Source organism: Scleropages formosus, chromosome 1 (genome assembly GCF_900964775.1).
Source record: "Scleropages formosus chromosome 1, fSclFor1.1, whole genome shotgun sequence".
In the NCBI taxonomy this organism is placed as follows: Eukaryota; Metazoa; Chordata; class Actinopteri; order Osteoglossiformes; family Osteoglossidae; genus Scleropages; species Scleropages formosus.
The window spans coordinates 42756898-42780004 of record NC_041806.1 but is presented as its reverse complement, the minus strand read 5'-3'; the positions used below and the strand labels follow the sequence as shown (position 1 = coordinate 42780004).

Below are 23107 nucleotides of genomic sequence, written 5' to 3'. Positions count from 1 at the left end.
TTGTTTCTGAATGTTGATCTTCATTATTCGCTTTAAGGTGTAAGTGGGTCCGTGGGAACGAGATCCCTGCGGGGAAGGGGGGGGGTGAACTGGGCAGGCCAGGGGGTGACCCAGTGACCCTTCGTCCTCTGAACCCGGGCTGCCGAAGCAGCGACGCCGGGCAGAAAAAAGTAACCCTTTCCCTTCCCCCGCAGCCCCTCCAACTCCACATCTGGATCTGTGGATTTTGGAAGGGAATATTGCAGCTGGTGTTCTTTTTTTAATGTAACAGGGCATCTTAGGAGTGGGGCTTTTTGCAGGACTTCGAGACACACGATGCAAATTTGTTGGGCGTCGTCTCTTTCTGCGCTGAGGAGTCAAGCTGATCCGATGTATTGCAGAAATATGGGCCTGCTGCTTCCTCGTGGGAGGAAGGATGACTCCTTGTCAAGTTCCGTATGCCAGAGTTGAATTCCAGACGCTGCGTGACATGCCGTACCCATCAATCATCTGCAAAGATGATCTTAATACAGATCGGAGCGTAAGATTTTCCTCCTCTTTTAACCGTGCCATCTCTCACGCAGCTGCCAACTCTCCACACGTCGTAAGCGTGAAAGCTGAGGCAGAGGCGCATCGTTTTTATCATAAATTTCTATCAAATGCCGTCACGTTTGTGACCCATTTGCGTTGTGTATGTACAGCAGGGTAATTTTCACTGGAGCAATTCAGGGTAAAGGGTACCGTTCTCGAGGGCACTACTGCAGGAAGCGTAGATCGAACCTGCAACTTCTGAGCCCATCTGTTGTTGACACGACAGTGTCCCAGTACAGGTGGTTGCCAGCGAAGGATAAGATCTGCCTGCCGGGAGGAGGGTGCAGTCTGGCACGACCCCGTCACACACAGCGTCACCGACGTTTAACGGGAGGGAAGTGGCTGTAACGTACAAACTTGTGCTGCTTCTCTTCTGCCTAGTTGCTGTTGGATCCAAGAAAAATTAACACATTTACTAAGGGATAATAATCGAGATAGGGGGGCGCGGTGGTGCAGTGGGTTGGACCGGGTCCTGCTCTTCAGTGGGTCTGGGGTTCGAGTCCCGCTTGGGGTGCCTTGCGACGGAATGGCATCCCGTCCTGGGTGTGTCCCCTCCCCCTCCAGCCTTACGCCCTGTGTTGCCGGGTTAGGCTCCGGTTCCCCGCGACCCCGTATGGGACGAGCGGCTCTGAAAATGTGTGTGTGTGTGTGTGTGTGTGTGTGTGTGTGTGTGTGTGTGTGTAATCGAGATTTTAATTTAACCTCATTTGGTGCGTTAACCATTTAACTGTGATTCGTTCCTGTTAAGGTGTATCCCAAACATCTGTGTCTTCGACAGCAGTCAGACCATTACTAGTGGACCTTTGTGGCTAGTGCTTCCGTACTCTGAGTATCTGTATGAGGTTTGCATGGTTAATCTTTTTAATACAGGAACAGCAAAGTAGATGTACAGTACTGGTCAAAAGTTTGAGTACGTTTGCTGGAGAAACATGTCCTCCCCCACGCAATGCATTTAGTTCACATGTTTGGTCAAAAAATGAGCCAGCATGTCTTCGCAGCTCTTCTGCAGCAGTTCCCAGAGATGTTAAATACTGATGGGTTGCTCTTTGCTTTCACTCTTCTGTTCAGTTTGTTCCATACAGGTATTGCTTAGTTTGCTCAGCTGTACTCAAACTTTTGACTGGCAATGCAGATTGGCAGTTTTGATGTCAGTTAATTTTCCAGTGCTGATGAATGAATGTGTGTGTGTGTGTGTGTGTGTGTGTGTGTGTGTGTGTGTGTGTGTGTGTGTGTGTGTGTGTGGGGGGGGGCTCCTTTCTGATGTGTTTCCCCTTTATGCCATCAAGCGGTGATATACGGCAGTGCCACCTACTGTCTGTTTAACTAACAATGAGGGTTTGGGTGCTTTCGCCACCAGAACATGGCACATGCAGGACGCCTGACATTTCAGAGCACTGGCTTGACATTATATACAGTCTTATCATCTTTACATTGCTACCATGGTAAGTGTTTTTAGCTGTCTTTATACGAGTAGGCAACTTCTGTGACATTTTGTCTATCCCTGCGAAGAGAAACTTTATCTCTTATGATCCTCAAGTGTTTAACCACCACTGTACCTGCTATTAATACTTTAGCTGTTTTTACAACAAGGCTGTTTAGCTGTTTCTGCCGGTCAACTCCATTATAATAATGAGTGATAATGAGTAAAGGGGGCGCGGTGGTGCGGTGGCGCAGCAGGCTTGGCCGGATCCTGCTCTCTGGTGGGTGGGGGGTTCGAACCCTGCTTGGGGTGCGTTGTGACGGATTGGCATCCCATCCGGGGTGTGTCCCCTTCCCCTCCAGCCTTGCGCCCTATGTTGCCGGGTTAGGCTCCAGCTCCGGCTTGCCACGACCCCGCTTGGGACAAGCGGTTTCAGCCAGTGTGTGTGTGTGTGTGTGTGTGTGTGTGTGATGAGTACTCTGCTTTCAAAGTTTATCAAGATTGTCAGTGTTTCTCTTTCACAATCTGTGTCTTGCACACTTTGTTTTTGGTAACCGTCTGATCTATAAAAAAGGAACATTAGATGGATCCTTTTTATGGAATCAGCATCCATATGTGGCAGTTAAAACTGTGTTCTATATAAGTAGTACAATGTATGACCACTAGATGGAGATGTTGAGCAGCTGCGCTGTTGTCTAGTCACCACAAGGGGGAGACAAAGTATGAAATATTTGGAGATTCAGTCCTAATTTTTCGACCTCTGGACATCAGTTTATTTGCGACATTCTTACGCACAAAAATGCCAGGGTAAAAGTAAAAGGCCCACGTTCTTCAATTTACGGGTCTGAATTATAAAATAGAAAGGGCAGCAATGCCATCTTAAAAAAATATGGTCTAATTTTTGGTTTTGCTCTGATTCTTTGCAAAGATGTGAGACCATGAGCATCTGAACAAGGAATAGAATTTGATGAGGGGGAAAAAAAAACAAATCAAAAATGGAGTTTCTGTTAAAGTGGTTAAATCTCATATTTGCTCTGGTTCTTGGCTCGGACGGGTCTCCTGCTCTCACGACGGGGACGGCTGGAGGCTTCAGGTATATCCACCTGTCTCTCTCTGGTGGACTCCTGATCCTCTCTCTCACACACGATGCATCACGTGTGGATGTCATGGAGGTAACAAAGATGCCTGGACATATGTGTGTGTGCCCTGTGTGTTCTGCGTCTCCCTGCGTGCCACACTGCACTTCCACTACAACTGGAAATTCAGCAATACCCCAAAAGGCCTTTTGTAAAGAACAGAGCGAGGGAGGATTTGACGTGTAATGAAGTTTTCTGTAACGTTTTCCTTTACCGCGCTTCCTATAAAAGAAAGGGGAAAAAAAAGTCCGCAGTAGTTAGAATAATCGGTTCAGTGAAATTCAGTTTATTTGTGCACAGCGCCACTTCCAGCAGGTTGTGTTGGAGCTCCTCACTGGCCATGATACCAATAGCAGAGATAGACATACGACCGGTGCCATCTCCTAAAAGTGACACAGGAGGAGAAGCTCTCTGGGGGTCTGAGGCCAACTGGCTACCCACCCCCCGGCCACGCCGACACCGCTCACTTCCCGAGCAGCTGGCGTTTCAGCAGTTGGTGCGATGGGCGTGTGGTCCTTCCTGCTCGGCAGCTGATCTTCAGCAAGTCGGCCTTGCAGCTCTCGACCTGGTGAAGTTAACTCACGGCGTGGTCCCCCCTGTGCTGAACACCCCACCACGGCATGGCTTGGTGGCCTCAGATTTGTCCCCACCCAAAAAAAACGCTCCCGTGTCCTTGGCTCAGGAAGGCTGTTGACACCGTACGGGGATTTGAAACCCTTGTTGCTCTCGCAGGCGATTATCGTGACCAGCAGGTCCCTCTGCAGCTGTTTAAAGAAACAAAATGGTTTGTGGGGTGAAGGCAAAACTCTCATATTTCCTGTCCAAATACAGTGGGGACAAATATACTGATGACAACATAGTGCATCAGCATCCCTCCCCCCATTTTTTTGTTTTTTTTTAAATGTGTCGCCTGTCTCCACGCGGACACCCCCACTGGTTCAGTCAGTCAGTCTTTAGGAAATGTGGTCGAGAGGTGGCTATGAAATCACTCAAACACGTACTCATAAACCGCTGATGTTACATTTCTTGTTCTTTCCGGACAAATGAGCAGCGCTTCCAGGTTCTGGTCCACTCCCTGGTCAATAGAAGGAATGCTCGGAGAGAACCTCAGCACGTCCCGATGTCATACGCGCCGTTTTGACACGAGAGAGCTCACTTAGTTACACCGCTCGCTCGTTAAAGTAACCGGGGCGGGGGGGATGTGGTCGCTCGCGCTCCGTGGTTTGTCGTTTTCATACAGGGTGAATCGAGCAGATAAGTTTGTCTGCAGCTCATCGCAGTTTGGTGCACGGTACTCAAGTAGCTGGTCTGTGAAGTGAGAATCGAACTGGAAATAAAAATAATCACGGCAAACACAACGCACATTTGGGTAGCTGTCGCCTGGTCAGGAGTAGAACAGCAGAAAGCCGGTCTTGTTAGCCAAACGCTCGCAAGGAGCACGTATCTCTAGGAAAAGGTGAAGGCCTTTCAACAAGGTGTCGCATGCTTGGGTTGTGTGCCGCGGTCCTCGCGTGGGGAGTCACGAGGGCGTCTCCGTGTCTGCATTTCGTCCCCAGAGGATGCGGGCTGGTACTTCCCCAGCGTGAAGAGGGACCCGGCCAGGTACCTGCAGCCCTGCTCCGACTCCCTCAAGGCTTGGCTGCGCAGCATGAAGAACGCAGGCAAGGTGCTGCTCCTCATCACCAGCTCCCACAGTGACTATTGCCGGCTGGTCTGCGAGCACATTCTAGGGTGAGCGTGAGGCCGGCCTTGGGGAATGCGGGGGGGAGGAGGAGGAGGAGGAGGGGTGTTGTGTTTGATCACCGGCGACGACATGATGCTTGGGGAAATGGGCTCACAAACACACGGCAGCATGCTCTCGAACAGGTAACCCCATATTTGAGGACAGTGACCACGCCTGCATCCCGTGGCACCACGGAGCGTGTGAGTAGTAGGTTAGCTGGTAAGAGAACGGTCACTGGGGCTCTTGTCCCCATTGTGCTCACATTATTTACAGTCCCGCTATGAGCTCTTGTGCAGGTCCAATGCTGTCCTGGTGGTCCTGCGGATCCTGGAAGGCCGATCTGGGCCGGATTCACTGGGGTTCCCTCTTTGCAGTATGAACAGCTGTGGGATTTGGTCTATTGTTCATATCTAATCTCATTAACAGCCCTGTGACCGGGCAGCTAACAGCCTAGGAACTGTGTAGACAATCTGCCTGGTATGATTATTGTGGGAAAGAATGCATAAATACAACACAAGTGGACTAATGCATAGCTGTGGCTTAAGCTATTATGCTATTAACTGTCTAACAGTTTTTCAGTTCTCAGCCAACCTTACTGTTGATGACATGAGAAGACTGAGCTTCTTGTTTCATACATTTTACCTTTACGTTTATGCATTTAGCTGACACTTTCATCCAAAGCGACTTAGTGTTTAGCTACTTATAATTATTTACTCATTTTTCCTACAGCTGGGTCATTTTCCTGGAGTAATTTCAGGTTAAGTACCTTGCTTAAGGGAACTACAGCTGGAGGTGGGAAGCGAACCTGCGACCTTTTGGTTCAAAGGCAACTGCCACTGTACTACCAGCTGTCCCCAGTTATGCAGTTACAGGAGGTATCAGAATACAACCAAAGATGCAGTACAAGGATTCATATCTGAGAATACAGGAGGTCAGAAGGTCACAGTTCCATCAGCCTAGGGTTTCAAAGTTGGTATGGTTGTTGGTGCCAGTTTTTGACATGAAGCTGTAGATGCCAAGTTTATAATGTCTCAGATATTTCAAAGGGTAAAAGATTGTCCACCCTAGAGAAGCAATAGAGGAGACCTCCATCACTAACTCCTGCTCTCCAGGACACCAAATTTTTCTTATGCCGCGATTGGTGGCCGTAAATAAATTGCAAGTTTTAAATTCAAGTCTCTGTCTCACCAACAGAGTGGCCACTGGTCACCTCTTCTCAATTGTCGTTGAGTGTTTGTTGGGATAGCTGGCCATCATGTATAACTGGAAAATCTGGATGCCTGCTGTGTCTCACGAGACCTCTGTGGCTGAGCTGCTTTCCACAGCCATTTCCTGTCCAATAAGATGACCGCAGCGTGTCATTGTTCTTTCACTTGTGAGCGGACTCCGATTTCTCCAGTCGCTCCAGTCATTTACTCCCACATCTCAGCATCTGTCTGAGTCACAGCGTTGGGCAGGGATTCCGACACTCGTAGGCGAGAGATCACTGAGAACGTGCTCCAGCACATCAGTGTTTGAGTCGGTGGATACCTATCCCACGCCCAAGGGCACCCAGTATTGGAGTCAGTTTTTAAGTCTTTAAATACCAGCTCAAGTTGAGCTCTATATGAATAATAAAATGTGTCCTAGTAATGCGGTTAAGATGAGGGTGACGGCAGCGTATTTGCTTTTGGTTGCTTCTCGTAGGCGGTGCAGGTTTGTGTTTGAAACCTTCTTGGGTTTCAGGTAGGAACCTGGATGAAACTGGAAACTCTATTCAGTCCCAAGTCAGGATCAGACCCAAATTTTTTGGGTCATGATCTGATGGGTGGTTCATTATGCTTGTTGGGGAGGGGGAGTTCTGAGGGAGCGGCCCTCTCTAGAGTAATAAGTAGGGCTTCTTCTGCCCCATTGTCATGGAGGTGGCTCCATATCTGCCCCGGTGAAGAATGCCCTGGGTTCCGTTCACTCTCTGTTATGGAGCATGACCTCCGTCCCAATAACATTTCTCTGGAATGAGCCAAATCTGCTGTCTCGACACTGTGACCCCTGCAGACTTAAGTTCAAAACCTTAATGAGATCAGGCTGTTTTCTTTTCTGTTTTCTTGCTCTGGTAACTGCATTGCTTCACTTAACTCACCCTATGAGAGACTCTTGTGTTTTTCCACAATGTTGTTTCAGGTGTTTATTGGCTGTTTAGTGAGAAACTTTGGCTCACCGTGCCTCTGAAACAAGCAAATTCTCACAAACTTCATGAGCAAAACATATTATGTAATGACAAAGTTGAGAAAAGGTTTCCTCAGAAGAAGTTTAAAAAAAGGGACCTTGCACGTCAGATCTCGAAGGCACTGGGATGTTTGGACCCTTACTGTGCTTGCAGTGAAGAGCTCCGTTCATGTAGCTGTTCAGTGCTGGTCAGGTCGAGCCAAACCAGACAAGGGAAGGTGCAGAGTACACCTTCATGATAACAAATCCATACATAGGAGCTTAACAAACGCTTTTTACTTATGTTCCACTGAGGACGATGACTAATATTTTTATCAGAAACTCTTCAATTCCTGTTTGAACTTCGATAAACTGTTTAGCATTTTTATGGTAAGTGTTTCTCAGAAACCCCAGATTGTTTGTTCAACTGTTTGTCCGTGTACTGAAAACTGTAAACCACTTTTGATGAATTTTCCTGTAAGCTCTCAGTCGGCATGCAGCAGAACGTTGATTTGAAATGGTTGTTCCAGGAGGGATTTCGAGGAGCTGTTTGATGTCATCATCACCAACGCCCTCAAGCCCGGTTTCTTCTCTCTGGTACCCCAGCAGAGACCTTTCCGGACCCTGGGTGAGTGCATATGGGGTCCACCCCTCCATCAACACGTGACTACAGTCGTCGGTTTTCAAATGCACCTGGCAAGAGAAAGGAACTTGTGTATGTTACGATTGCAGGTTTTCCATTGCATCTGTCCCGTTCCTTCCTCATGCCGCCAGTTGTGAAATGTCCGATAAATTTCCAGACTGGAGACACAAACAAAAATTTATGGCGAACAATATTATTTATTAACAGGCATAAAGAGTGCAATGTTTTGGACTGGCATGAATATTTTTAATGTCAGCAGTCCAGACCTTACTCTGAAATATGCTTTTGTTTTTGTTTCAGAATAAAAAACGAGGGCAAGTTTAGTTAATAACGGATTTTCAAAGCGATTTCCTTTAAACCTTTAAGGTGTGCGCATACCGTTACCATCTTTCTGGAATGCTCCTGCATCTGGACTCATTTCCTTCCAGAAATAACGGCAGAGCGGTGCGTAATGCCTCAAGCAAAAAAATAAAAGAAGAAAAAAAAGACCAAATCGGGGGAAGGTTTTAGCCCCTTTAGAATCCTGCCACGTTGGCGCAGCTAGCTACAATAGCGATTTTGATTTCTGGGCCCACCACATCGTTTCTCTGTTGTTACTTTGGTACTTGTAAGGAAATACTTACAGGAGATGTTTTATCACCTTCTGCAATGTTAATCTCTGTTTTGTTGGGGAAAATGCTAAAGATCTTGACTTGAACGCTACTGATTCAGGGAGGCTAACAACCGCCAGCGATAGTTCTACGTGAGAACATTCCAGCTTCCAGCGAATCTAAGTGTCGGCCTTCTGTCGTTCTGTTAATGCCCACGTGTTTAGTCGTTGCCGCAGCGATGAGCCGCACCTGTATGAAGTTGAAATGCAGTAGGTGTGTCTACTAGCAGAAAGAATGTCATCTTAACATTTAGGGCAGAGAGTGGAGCTCTTGAGATGTTCTTGGAGCTCAGGGGTGGTTTCAGTTACACCGCTTTAACCTTTAACCTTAATCATAGAGACATAGCGGTATTTTCGGAACCAGACGAGGGTCTCTGACGTGACTGTTTCCGATGATTATTTTCACGGGATGTACTGTATGTGTGACACTTACAAGGATAGAACTTGTGTAACTTCTTTTGTGGTTTATGTAGGAATTTGGAGGCAGATTCCAGAGCCCCATACCTGTCTCTTACTGTTAAACTTTGGCACGGGTGGTTTTTTTTCTCTTGAGCCGCAACTGTAGCTCTTTGGACTGGAAGCGTCTTGGTGTGTGTGCCGGCTTGCAGCACAGGCGTCGGTGCAGCGCCTCGGCGGCACATACCTTTCGTTTTACTTCCCGCGGAGGTCCTGCGGGCCCCTCAGCTGCTGCCACGTGTGTTCCCCCAGCCTTCTGTGCAGTATTTACAGCATATTTAACCTTTGTGTGAACCTTTGCTCGATCCTCCCTCAGAGAACACCTTGTTTCTGCAGGAAGGAAAGCAAAGGTGCTTTCTTTGCCTGCTTACGGAGTGTTATTAGGGTCTTTCTAACAGCCGTATTGAGCCAGCTTCAGTCTCTCCGGTGCCCTTTTTGCCGGGCAGCAGGTTGCTTGTAGACGGAGTCCAGCATTTGGCAGCAAGCTTCCCGCTAAATTATTCTACAGTGGTGACTCAGAAATGGCGTGAGAAATGAAGAATTTATAGTGCATTTAAGGATTTCATTATGTCAGAAAGGGTTAACAGCACTATGTTTGCAGCATTGCGTGAACAGTGGGTAACGTGGAAAATGTTGAGCTGTAACAGTGGGGTCAATTTAAAGGCCAACGCAAAGACCGACTTTGCTGGATACCGGCATCCCGGTCCCAGAACTCTTTGGGAGTTGGTCCGGAAAAGAGCACTTTCTAAAGTGTATTTGATCTATACAAGACGGAATGTTCCGGGTTCTCTCTGGTGGATTTCGGCACGGGGGTACTGCAGCAGGGAGTCACAGGAGTCAGATTCCAGTCTCCATGTGTCTTATCTTGGCTGCAGTCCACTGGGAACCCAGCCCCCGAGAGAAACTGGCTCTAGTTCCCTCTTTAGTGTGGCTTTGTTCCACAGAAACCAAACCCACCAGGAACAAGTTCTTCTTTCTGTAGAGTCTTTTTCTTTTTCTATGCATTTCTTTACCAAGCCATAAGGGCAATGCACATGAATTCAAAACATTATCTGCAAAAGCATGGGGGGCATGGTGGCGTGGCGGGTTCACCTGGCACCCGCTGTCTGGCGGGTCTGGGGTTCAAGCCCTGCTTGAGGTGCCTTGCGATGGACTGGCGTCCCGTCCTGGGTGTATCCCCTCCCCCTCCAGCCTTGCACCCTGTTTTGCTGGGCTAGGCTCCGGCTCGCCGCAACCCCACTCGGGATAACAAGAGGTTGCTGCCATTGGATGGATGCATGGATAGATGGATAGATGGATGGATGGATGGATGAATTTGCAAAGCCCATAAAAGTGTGTCTCTCTGATTACGTCAGAAATAGGTTTTACCCTGAGGTGTAAATCTGCCCCATTGTAGATCTCTCATTGCTATAATTTTGTAACTTTTGGTTTTTATGAATTTCCCTCAGTGACTATGTTGGGCATGAAAAGGTCTATGTGGTAAACTGAGGAAAGTCACAACACGTTGGTAAAAGTGCACTACATACAGAGTAAAATCTGCTATCCAATACCAGGGATTTATTCTCCTGGAGACCTACCCCACCATTAATTGAAAGCAAGTGGCCCTGGAACCTATTCCGCCTACCTCTGTAATGACGCTTCAGAAATTCTACAGAAATTTGTCCAAGAAGCTGACATGGCACTGATCCTTTTTTTGTGTTTTTTCCCCTCATAGTTCTCAGTTACCCTTCTCATTTTACTCTGTATCTAAAAGTATGTCTGTGAGTTGTGTTTTAATGTCTAATTTATTATTATTTATTTTACTCTAAGACATGCTATTTATTAAACATTTGGCCAAAACTTATTCAGGTGAAACTGTAAATATTTATGGAGTTCATTTATTTCAATAAAGCAGTTATTAAAAGAGTTCCAGTTTCGGGATTTGAACCAATATCATTATCGGTTCACAAAATCAGCAGGTGACATGGTCGTTACGGCTGCTGCTTTACAGCCTGAATGTTCCAGGTTTAAATCCCACTCCTGCTGTACTATCTTAGATCAAGGTACTTACCTATAATAGACACAGTTAGAATACTGCTCTCTCAAATGGTAAATCATTGTAAAGTTGAAGCAAGTGGCCCTGGAACCTATTCCGCCTACCTCTGTAATGACACTGATTTCTTCAGAAATTCTGCAGAAATTTGTGCAAGAAGCTGATATGGCACTGATCCTTTTTTTGTGTTTTTCCCCTCATAGTTCTCAGTTACTCTTCCCATTTTACTCTGTGTCTAACAGTATGTCTATGAGTTGCATTTTAATCTCTGTTTTATTATTATTTATTTTGCTCTAAGACATGCTATTCATTAAACATTTGGCCAAATCTTATTCAGGTGAAACTGTACACGTGAAATTGTACGTATTTATGGAGTTCAATTATTTCAATAAAGCAATTATTAAAAGAGTTCCAGTCACAGAGTTCCAGTTTCGGGATTTGAACCAATATCGTTATCGGTTCACAAAATCAGCAGGTGACATGGTCGTTACGGCTGTTGCTTTACAGCCTGAATGTTCCAGGTTTAAATCCCACTCTTGCTGTACTATCTTAGATCAAGGTACTTACCTATAATAGACAAAGGCTGCAAAGGCTTAAAATGAATAAGAATCATTAGATCCGTGTGTTTATTTTTGATGCCACCTTTTTTATCCGTTCCATCCTTATTGTGCTGAATTTGCTTCCGTTCAACCTCACACTGCTACGGCTGTGCTGTGTGGTAAGGTACTCCACAGAGGAGGTCTTTGTCACGCTGCGATGCTCCCGGACGCAGCACTGCAGGACCGCGTTCTGAAACGCGACTCTCGTCTCTCCTGCAGTGAACGATGTGGAGGAGAGCGAGGGGCTTCCCTCCCTGGAGAAGCCGGGCTGGTACTCCCAGGGTAACTGGCCACATCTCCATGAGCTCCTGAAGACCATGACAGGGAAGCCAGAGCCCAAGGTGAGATGAGGAACTTTGTTGTAAAATTTGTGGCGGCGTCCTCTGTGGGTTGAATCTGCGAAATATGACTCCGTAGATGGAAAACATCACGCTATTCTCCGACAGCCCCAAACAGTTGGTGTCCTTATGGAAAATCTGGCTTCCGAAGTTTAACAGAATGATCCCGGTTTTATGAGAATGCAGTGGAGATGTGCATTTCCCACCTCAGCTATACTGGCCCCGCCATGGTTGCCCTGGTCTGTAAAAACCCAGAGGCATTTGCACTGAAGTGAAGAGGGGTAGAACAGTGTACACGTACGCATGCCCTCTGGTGTGAGCGAGGAAGGGTGCCAAAAAGAAGCTGAGAGTTGGAAAAAGAAAGGAGTCGAGGGCAAAAAGCCTGTGGAGTCAGCCAGAGGTGCCAGTCATAATCCAGAGGAGGGCCACCTGTGGGCCTGGTCCCTCAGGGGCCACACGAGCTGGCTGAGTGAGGCCTGCTTAGGGCGGCCCCAAGGCAGCGGGACCTTGGTGCGGCTTGCTTCTTGCACTTTGTCAACCAAAATATTATGATTATTTCATGTTTAAGCTATCTTTTAATAGTGATTAGGGCAGCTGGTAACGTAGTGGTTAGAGTCCTTACTTTTAGACCCAAAGGTCGCAGGTTCGAGCCTCACCTCTGACTGTAGTACCCTTGAGCAACGTACTTACCCGAAATTGCTCCACTAGTATTACCCTGTTGTATAAATGGGTCAATAATTGTAACCTCAACACTGTAAATTGCTTTGGAGAAAAGTGTCAGGTAAATGTAACTGGTTACTTCATTTGAGTTGTTTATACCAATAAAGGTCTTATCTGTTTTTAATGAGGTTTTACTGACTTATTTGCATAGCCCATTAATCTGTAAACTTTACATAGCCTGAATTTTCTTTCAGAAGATGCCATGTGTGGTGTTTTATGTGAATGTTTTTCTTTCTTTAAAATCATTTTGACAGCTCTGCTGGCTTTTTGGGATGATGGGGTACCACAGATGTCTTTGTTTGACATAGTGTTTGCAACTTTATTTGAAGCTGGGCGAGATTTCAAACTGTAGGTGGTGGCCCGAACTCTCAAAGTGGAGTTTGCGGTCCTTCTTCCTTGCTCACTCCAGCTGCAGGATCTAAAGGTCTCTTCAGTGACAGCAGAATAAATAGAGCTTAAATAGGAGATCCGTGGTAAGCATCATCAAGCAATCTTCACCGATGGTGGTCAGACGCACCAGTGCCGTTTGTTAGTTTTTGCTTCTTATGTTTGGTGTAACCAAGGCAGGATGCCAGGAGCACATATCGGTGTCAGTGGTGTGACTGTGTGCCATTCATATTTCATTTAAAAGATTGAAAATATTTGTTTCGGAATTGGAAAAACAAGCATCTGTTTGTATTTATTTCTTTATTTACTTTTTATTATTTATTTATTATTATATAACAGATCATGTAGTGAAATTTTATGGAAAGGACATCAGGACAAATTTGGGTCTGAAAGTGATGTTTTGGAGACCCTTATTGAATTTTAAGAGGGATTCAGCAGTTCTGAGTCGGAGAAGGACCCCACCATACGGGATCCAGTACCAAGAAACTTTGGATTTTGGACCTTCTGTATGTGGGACCGGCAGGTGGCCAGAGGTGGAGGAATGTAGCAGCGGTGTGGCTCGGGCATAGCAAGCGATCAGGTCCTGTAGTTATTGGAGAGCAGATGTGTTGATGGTCTTGTAGGCTGTAAACAGAGTTTGCAACTTGATCCAGGCATCTACAGGAAGCCAGTGGAGACAGACCAGAAGAGGAATCACCTTGCACTCTGCCCATTCCCAAGATATGAGCTTTTCAGAAAACAAGCAAACCATGATTTCCTGCCAGTTCACAATGGGGCAGGTCTGTGGGTCAAGGCAAGAAAGCAGCCCCTCCCCTGGTCAAACCTGCCTCAAGAACCCTGCTTGGAAATGAGACCCAACAAGCCTTCCAGAGCCTTCCACAGAGGCTTGTCTGTGCTGTTTATTTTTGCACCCCCACACGCGCCAGAAGCCTGGTCACCCCTGTTCAAAGAGGAGCTGAGACGCATTCCACTACAGCCTACCAGTGTGTAGGAGCACGTGAGCTCACCCCACACCCAGCCTCTTCCTGATTTACTGCCCCATCCAAATCCCACCCCCAACCCACATTCCTCACAGGAAAAGCCACTTCTCTTCAGCGCCAAATGGTCTCGCTACCCGGTGCTGCCGGGCCTCTGTGTTGACTTTTGATTTTTAATGAAAGGCCCCCTCAAAATGACCCTTTGAGAATTACCCGCTGCGTTCTTTCACGGGGTGTTAAAAGTTAAAAGCGCGCGTCTGCCCAAACTGTCCGAAAACTCAGACGTTTCTCTAATTCTTAGTGCGCCGGTGTGTATCTATAATTTTAATTCTAGTTAAGCGGTCTTTTTCAAGCGAGTGTTCCACTGCTTGTGTCCCGCCAGGAATAACGTACTTCGAGTTTTTTCCATGTCAACTAGGTTTTAGGAACAATTAGGAAAGTGTGCCGTCAGCCAGCGTCTCATTGCTGCCGCCTCAGCGGCGTGTCTGAGCTTGCGCCGTCTTTCCAGTCTTGTACAGCCAAGCGGGACACGGCGGTCGCCACGCTGATAGGTTCTCCTTTACAAAGCTGGCCGTGTTTCTGTTTTTTTCTTTTTTTTTCTTTTTTTGAGAAAGCAGGATGTGGCAGTCAGATTTTGGCGTAAAAATTTGACCTATCGTTAAGAAGATAAAAATAAAGGAAATTGAAATAATCCTGGGTGAGAACGGCACAGCCGGTTGTGGGTTTTGATGTTGATTGGAACCCTGCTGAACCTGTGCAGATTTTGTATACTCTTCCTGCGTTCGCACAGTCCAAGGAGACAGGCAGCATGGTGGGACAGTGAGTAGCGCTGCTGTCTCACAGCGCCTGGGTGGTACGACAGAACATGGGTTCGATCCCTCCTCGGTCTGTGTGGAGTTTGCATGTTCTCCCCGTGTGTGTGGGTTTACTCTGGGTGCTCTGGTTTCCTCCCATTGTCTAAAGGTGTGCTGTTCGGGTCCACCATAGTGTAGGAGTGACACAGAGAGAGTGTGTTCCACTGATTTATGGATGAGTGACCCTTTGTAAGTAGTGTATCTAGCAGTGTAGATCACCTTTGTGAATAAGGTGTGTGGGCTGATAACACTACATAGAGTTCATTGGAAGTTGTTTTGGAGAAAAGCATCTGTTAAGTAAGTAAGTGTTTTAGGTGATGTGATGTCCCTAAATTGCCCACAGTGTGTATATATGTGAATACCTGCGTGTGTGTGATTGTCTTGCAATGGACTGCTGTTCTGCTCCGGTTGTACCTTACCTCACACCATGTGATTCCAGGAGTGTCTCCGGACCACTGTGACCCCTACATTAGACAAGCGGTTATTGATAATGGAGTGATGGGCTGGAACGGGGGGCGCGGTAGCGCAGTGGGTTGAACTGGGTCCCGCTCTCTGGTGGGTCTGGGGTTCGAGTCCTGCTTGTGGCGGACTGGCGTCCCGTCCTGGGTGTCTCCCCTCCCCCTCCGGCCTTACCCTGAGTTGCTGGGTAGGCTCCGGTTCCCTGCGACCCCGTATGGGACAAGCGGTTTCAGACAATGTGTATGTGTGTGTGTGATGAGCTGGAAAGTTCTGGACATTGGTTCTAGGGTATCCATACACCGTATCTCTCTGTACAGAGGATCAGGTTTTTTTGACAGAGAACCTGGTGACTTTTTTCTTCTGAAACAAATCTGTGCTTTGGCCTTCTCACAGGTGGTCTACTTTGGGGACAGTATGCGCTCAGACATGTTCCCAGCCAGCAGCTACGGAAAGTGGGAGACGGTGATGATCGTAGAGGAGCTGGAAGGGGAAGGTGTTCAGCGCAACATTGCTGCCAAACCTGCAGAACCACCGCTGGAACCTCTGGGGAAGAAGGTGAAGTATGAGGTGAGGAGCACATCCACCAGTTCTGTCCAGGTCTGCTGCTTCTGAGAAACACCTTAATGTACTGTGCGTGCGTGTTGTGTGCGCGCGCGCAAATTTCATTAACATTTTTGGGGTTCTAAAGCTTGAAAAATAGACAGTAAAACTGATTTAAAACAAAACTAATTTCTTTGTCAGTTTTTGCAAGGATTGAGGTGGGAGTTTACATCAGTAGTATGAGAGTTGAAGTGAAGTACCTGCAACAGGAATGCCAGTATGAATACATCTCTGTGTGTGTGTGTGTGTGTGTGTGTGTGTGTGTGTGAGAGTGAGAGAGATAGTGTTAGAATAACATACGGAATTCCTGTAGCCTCTTACTTTTCCTGTAACTGCTCACCTCTTATGCGCAACAGCTAATAGCAGTAGTTCTTCTGAAAGGAGCAGTTATGTCTCATCTGGTTTATTCCAGGAAGGTTTGACTGGTTTTGTCGGGAGCAGTAAGGGAATGTGGAAATCACAGCGAGCAATTACACAAGAAAGGGAACTAAACATTAAAAGGCATAGGAGTCCGCGACGCAATGAGACTTCTGCATGCTCTTTTTTATTTTTGTTTTTAAACCGAGTTGTCGCCCAGCCTGCGGACTCAGCCGCTCTGAGGACCACAGGATGTTTTGTTTGATATGACAGGAAAGAACAAATCAGGTCAGCATTTCTGCTAGCTCTCGGTGATACAGTAAACATTGAGAGCTTCCTGCCCCAAAGGACCAGGACTATGCAGGCTTCATCCACCCCACTCCCCAAACCTGCCCCCCACAGCCTTGGCTCTCTCACTTGATGGTTCCCTCTTCCTCCAGTACAGTGTCTTACTGTCACTGATAAAGTCAAACCAAATGGAAGGGATAAGGGTGCAGGTTTTTGTTTATTTTTCCCAGCACCATGTCCTTGAGAGGGATCTCCTTGGTCAGTGTCAGGATTATCTCCTGAGAGACCTCTTCCTCTTCACTTGAGTGAAATGCTCATAGCCATTTCACACTGCAGCTGATAATAGTAAACACATGTCAGGAGCTGTGTTTGAACAACTGAACTGAACGGTTGCAACATGCGTAGTACCAGAATCCTTCAACCTTCCGTCACTTTGATCCGACTATTTTTTTCCACTTCTTCATAAGACTATGTAATGCTTTGGAGCCTTTTTTATTGTGACTCCGAAATGACTCACAAGAATTATTTGTATCTAAGGGAAGCTACTGAAGACCAAACCAGTGCTGTGGTCTTGCTGGTTTTTCAGGGTCTTGGGGAAAAAAAGTTATAATAAATATTTTTATTTCAAAACAGTTTATCTCAGCTGAATGCTGGTTCTTTGATTTTTTTTTTTTTTTTTTGTAAATGCCCTGTAAAGTCAATAGGTAACTTATATACTCTTCTCTTGTGCTTGAGTGATAGAGAGAGTGTTCCACTGATGTATGGATGAGTGACCCATTGTAAATAGTGTATTTAGCAGCTTTGGAGAAAAGTATCTGCTAAATAAATAAATGTAAATGTAATGAAATATAATGTCTTGAGAGTAATCAAAAGGGCAATGTATTTCTGCTGATCTTACCGGGACGAAATCAAGAGTTTCTTCCAAGAAAATGTTGTTTTTATACGGTGGAGTAGCAATGTGCAGATTTTTAGAAGAAAACAAGATGTTATGCTAAATAAGAAACATTTCTTTGTATTCATGGGTGTGCATGTGTACAACAATGAAAATATAGTTGAATATGTATTAAATAATGTATGATTAATTTATTAAGTATTTTTATCATTACTTAATTGTTAATGTAAACCCAGTTGGTATTTACAGTTTTTGACACATTAAGCCTAATGAGTATTTTTATTGGACCAGTGTGTACATTGACTAAGTCAGCAGTAATGAGGAGTGAAGCGTTAACTAGCAACGTTCAGGTTACACATCCTTAACCATGTCCGTGTCCACTATACTACACCTTTAAATTATAAAGGTGACTACCCATTCGCCACACCCATTTCTTTCTTCAAAACATCCCTTGCTTTTCATACTTGTTTTGCCTTCTGTCCCAGGGATGTCTAGTTACAGGAAGTCCCATGAGAATATCAGAGGTGAAACTGGAGTGAGTTTGTTTTCTGCGACATGTATATTTGCACCACCTCCCATTTAAAGTAAAGTTACGTTCAAACTGAAAATTAACGCAAATGCAAATGCGCTGGTCTCGCAACTTAGAATTAGAACAAGAAGTTTGTATGTAGCTTGATTTGTGCACAAATCCAAAGTCACTTTTATCACTCATTCACAAGCAGTAAAAACTTCTGTTTTTTTTTTTTTTTTTTTATTATAGTTATACAGATGTCCGTTGATTTATTTGCTGTTTAATAAAACCATGGTAAATTAAGCATTCTCTCTTTTAGTTTTTTTCTTACTTTTTATTGACTTCAAACGGCATTAAAATTACTTTAAAATTGCAGAAAATAAATTTGAAAACTGTAATCTCCAAAAACTCCAGTCATTTGTGATGGTTGTCCAATTCACGTCATAAGAGTGCACAGTGTTTGTCAGCGTCTGGCCACATTCAACTTTCTTTTAATGTAGTACATTACTCATCTTGCTATTGAACGCACACACTCGAGAGCACCAGACATGAGCTGTAAACACAGTGGTAGGGAGTTGAATGAAAGCCATTAAGTACTATCTTTGTGCCTATTACTGTCAACTAATGGCTAGATGTGGAAATGCCAATTGCTTTTACTCCACCACAAACTGTGTTTATACCTTCAAAACTTTGTAAGCCAAACAAATATTCAGTTTAGGTAACAGAATAATAATTTTTTATTTCACATGATTCCATAAATGACTGAGACACAGGTTCTAAAGTGTAATATGCAGAACGTACGGTACCAGCAAAAAGTGAGTCACTTTTTCCATGAGACATTTGATTCACAAATTTCAGCAGGAAGTCAATTGAAGTCTTTCCAGCTCTTCTGCACCAGTTTCCACAGACATGAGATGCTTGTGTGGTTTCTTTGCTTTCAGTCTTCTGTCCAGTTCGTCCCATTCTGAGGCTGTCCACATGTACTTTGACTTTTGACTGACAGTGTATATGGAAGGGTTCCACTTTGCTGTTGACATGTTGCATAACTGCAGCCTGATCCATCTTCTGTAACTTCATAATAGAACATTTATTCAATCGGATGTACTGTGTTTTTCCTTTCAAAGGAAAATTGGTTCCATGGACAAAGAGTGCATCTGTGCAATCAGGTGAACTATTGAATTAACATGTCATAGGCATATGGAAAATGAGATTGGAAAGACAGCATGTATGATTCAGTCCTCTGGCTTCTTGGGTGAATGAGGAGCTGGTTGTGAGGTTGAATTTTAGAATAGTCGGCAAGACTTGGCAAGTTCCAGAGAGGAGCTGTCAGGTTCCATCAGGGGCAGAAGGCCTGTTTTTGCCAACAGTTGGTGCTTTTATTTCCAGGATCAGGGCATGAAGACACCCTCGGCTGCGTCAGAGCAGTGGGGCTCCTACTTTGTGGACGCACACAGGAGCGAAAGCGGCGAAGACGAGGTGCCGAAGCTGACCTGGTGCTCCTACAGCATCCACACGTACAGCACCGTGGCCATCCCCAGCGTGGAGGCCATCGCAGGTACGGCCAAGGAGAACACTGCCTCAGAGCACAGCTCTTGACAGTCGTTTCACTGGTACTGCAAGGAGTGGGCGGGGTCATGCCTCACCCCACCCCTTCAAGCCCTGCCTCTCATACATCTTTTCTTCTTTCACTTGCATTGCTTCCCTTCTCATGGCTCTATGAGTTAGTAGCAAATGTTAGAGAGAGTGGATGGGTCAGGGTTGAGACATGGCAAACCCTCAGAGAGCAGTGGACAGTTTTCAGGAAACCTGAGACACCTTGCAACACCAAACACAGCAGATACGTCCAACAGGGAGGGTCTGGACTCCTGCATTTGGAAGGGTTTTTTCCAATCAGCAGGAGTTCTCAGTAACTTTAGACAAGTTTTCTTCTCTTGGGGTGATGAAAGGCCAGCGACAAATGAGGTGACTTATATCACCTAACAAAGGAAAACTGTGTTAGAGATCTTCTGTTTCTCTTTCATTTACTGATCCGTGAAGATCTACTGGACCCATGTAGAAACCCTTAGCTAAACGAAACCCTAAACTTTCTAACCTGAAGTTAAATGTCACATGATAAGCATTGTACGTCACTTTGGAGAGGAGCATCTGCTAAATGAATAAATGTAAATGTGTTGTGCCACTCAGTTATCAGTAGGTGCACAAAATTCAAATCTGGTCCTCATAAATGTGAAGGAATGTCTTGTATTAAATGAAACTCCTCGTAAAGTGTATTTTTCTTGATACCAATGATTTATCCCAGGTTATGACCGTTTTTTTTCTTGGCAATTTTGTTTTACATTATTGCAAAGTTTATGCATTTGCTTTAAAGTGTGCACAGATATACATTGTGTCATTTTATTTGATGTTTTCACACTCTTTTGTTTAATTCCCACCAAAAACAAAAAAAAAGCTGAAATCAGGTTAGAATTGTATAAACTATGAACTGGTGTAATTGGCATATTTCTCTCTCATTTTTCAATCTCATCCCCATCCTGCAGATCTCCCACTGGATTATAAATTCCCAAGATTCTCCCCAGATAAACCGACCACCACAGGCTACTTCCCAAGACCCCCTGATTCACTACTGAAGATGTATGGAACTGTACCCTGAGGCCCGGCTGTAGCCGGCTGGGGTTGGGTGGGCTTGGGGAGGGGAGACCTTGCCATGCCTGTAGTCTTTCATGTGAACCATCCATCTCTGTAGAGCACAGGAATCCTACACACCTCAGTGTAAACCATGTGAATGTATTACACAGTACATCCAGGGTCTGTGAACTTCAGTTCTTTTTTTTTCTAAACATCTTTAAATGTTATTATATAATGTGACTTGCTGATGTACCTGTCAAAATGTTCAGTAAATGTTTTACAATTGCTTTCCCTGATCAATAGGGAGGGAAGCCATAGAAGACGATATGTAAATTAGTATATTTGATGGAAAGGCAGTATTTAAGATCTGGAGTTTATGCTGGGTCATTGGAATCAAAATCTGAAACTGCAGGGAAATTCCTGTTAAGTTTTACTGCAACTACATTGTGGTAGAAGTAAGTTCATGTACTGTATACTGTTTTGTTTGTACTGAAGTTTGATTTGATTTAATTTGTTGTGATTTTTTAAAAGCTTCTGTTGATCTGAAAGTGTAATTTATCGATCAGGCATCCATCCTCTACTCTACTCTACTGTATTTTGTTCAGTAAAATTTTAACAATAGCTGTGTAACATAATGAATGGAGTTCAGATTAACTCAGTGCTATGTTTTTGTCCTCTTCTAGATATTAGAAAAATATCAAACCGTATTTTCCATACAGTGAAACACTCTATGTAGTGAAGTTTTTTCTTCTTTTTTTATTTTTCATTTTTAGATACAAAGTTGGCAATGCAGGAGATACAAGGATGAAGTGAAATTTAATTTGTGAGCAGTGTCATTTTGGGCATTGTTGTCACATAGCACTGTCTTTTAAAAAAAAAAAAAAAAAATGACGATCTGTGGTCCAAACTCCCTGGATATATTTTTAGATGGTTTAGTTTCTCACTGAATGCCAGAAAGCGTACGGTTATCGCCAGTCCCGCTTCGTGTTTTGTTTTGGTGCAACAGTAAGATGTTGTGTTGTTGAGTGATTGTGTATAATGTGGAATACTTGTGCTTTACATGCAGTATTTTGTGTGAGAACATGCTTTAGGCCGACTACTGAATGGAGACACTTTCATTGTTTTACATTGACAAAACTAGCCATTATATATTAGCAAGGACCCTGCATTAAAATTATGTTTATATACTGTAAATCATTGTACAATGGTACTGGCTCGCACTGTGTGACATAAGTCAGTCAAAATGTTTATTCTTTTGGATGTGTCTCTGTATTTGGGATGTTTCAAAAAAATGGCTTTAGTTACTATAATCCTGATACTTTAAAACAGCTTGATTTTAAAACATTTTGTACACCCATTTTGCCTTATGTCATAAAAGTTTGTTGTACACGTCCTAGAAATTGCAGGGAAATTAAGAACACCATGTGTGAAATAAAGAATGGTTCTACAAATTTGTTATACACAACCATTCTCAGTGTTTTTTGAGTTGTACGATATTGAGTGCATTTGATTTCTTAGTGGCAGTGGTTAAACCAAGTAAGTAGAATCAGGTGTCTAAATCATAACCATTTATTCATCTTATAAGTTTATTTTAATATTTAATGCAAGAATAATGATCATAATCATGATTCACATACTTTCAAGAAGCACTGTATATTCCTAACAACTTAACTACAACTGCTTTTTAATATCAAGAAACAGTTTATTCACTTTTAATAGTCTAGTTTACAAACAAAATTCTTTAACCCTGATCTTTGTCTGCTTTTATTTCACCTTGTTCTGCAACACTGTAGTCACCTCTTTCAGTTAAAACTAATAGAGCATGTTTACGGATCATACGCCTATAAATTTTGTCAAAGAAAACCAAAAGCCCATATTATATGCCAATTTATTTTCAAATATCTTGTAAAGATGCAAAATGGAAACGTGAAAGATATATACCTTTAAATCCTTTAATTCCAACAACTTGAGGTTTTTTTGTTACTCCGTATACCTCTTTTGGGAATGGCAGCATTTTAAGCATGTCGATCGCTTCACTTGAATGAGATGCTCATAACCATTTTGAACTGATAGTAATAATTAAAACATGTTGGGAGTTGTGTCTGAACAGCTGAACTGAACGGTGTAACATACGTCGTACCAGAATCCTTCAATCTTCCGTCACTTTGATTTGACCATTTTTTTCACATCTTCTTATGACTATGTTATGTCTTGGAGCCTTTTTTATTGCGACACCAAAACAACTCGCATTGGTGCGATGTTGTTGTGATAAAGTGGAGACAAACTAGAAGAATTATTTGTACGTAAAGGAAACTACTGAAGACCAAAGCACTGCTGTGGTGTTGCTGGTTTTGCTGTTGCTGAGGAGCGGAGCTTTAACTATCAATGTGTAGCTTACACATTCTGAGCCATGTCCTTATCCACTCTACCACACCTTTTAGTTATAAAGGTGACTACCAAGTATGTAGTGTCATCGCAATTCTTTCTGACAAACAGAAAACCATTCACATTCATTCCCCATCTCCTCCCAACAACCCAACGAGATGATGTGCAAAGAAACCCTCTCTCAGGAAGTGAGTTCCAGATTTTTCGTCATTAACCCCAACAAATGTGACTAAACATAGGGTACTGCAGAAAGAGGGGGTGGTGGGATAACTAACAATCTGGCAGCCATCAGAATGTCCATT

At 44.4% G+C, this 23107-nt stretch overlaps 1 protein-coding gene across 2 annotated transcripts in view; it reads left to right on the top strand.

The window, feature by feature from the left end:
* nt5dc1 (5'-nucleotidase domain containing 1) overlaps positions 1-21827 on the top strand; it is a 55760-nt gene extending 33933 nt beyond the window's left edge. The window contains exons 7-12 of one of the 2 annotated variants that reach the window (XM_018743826.2): positions 4683-4857; positions 7564-7661; positions 11632-11753; positions 15541-15714; positions 19182-19350; positions 20333-21827. In XM_018743826.2, coding sequence (XP_018599342.2) covers positions 4683-4857; positions 7564-7661; positions 11632-11753; positions 15541-15714; positions 19182-19350; positions 20333-20445 — 851 coding nt within the window. In that variant the 3' untranslated portion in view covers positions 20446-21827. The remainder of the gene's footprint in view (positions 1-4682; positions 4858-7563; positions 7662-11631; positions 11754-15540; positions 15715-19181; positions 19351-20332) is intronic. The other variant, XM_029253748.1, reaches the window with a different exon arrangement.
* The last annotated feature ends 1280 nt before the right edge of the window (positions 21828-23107 follow it).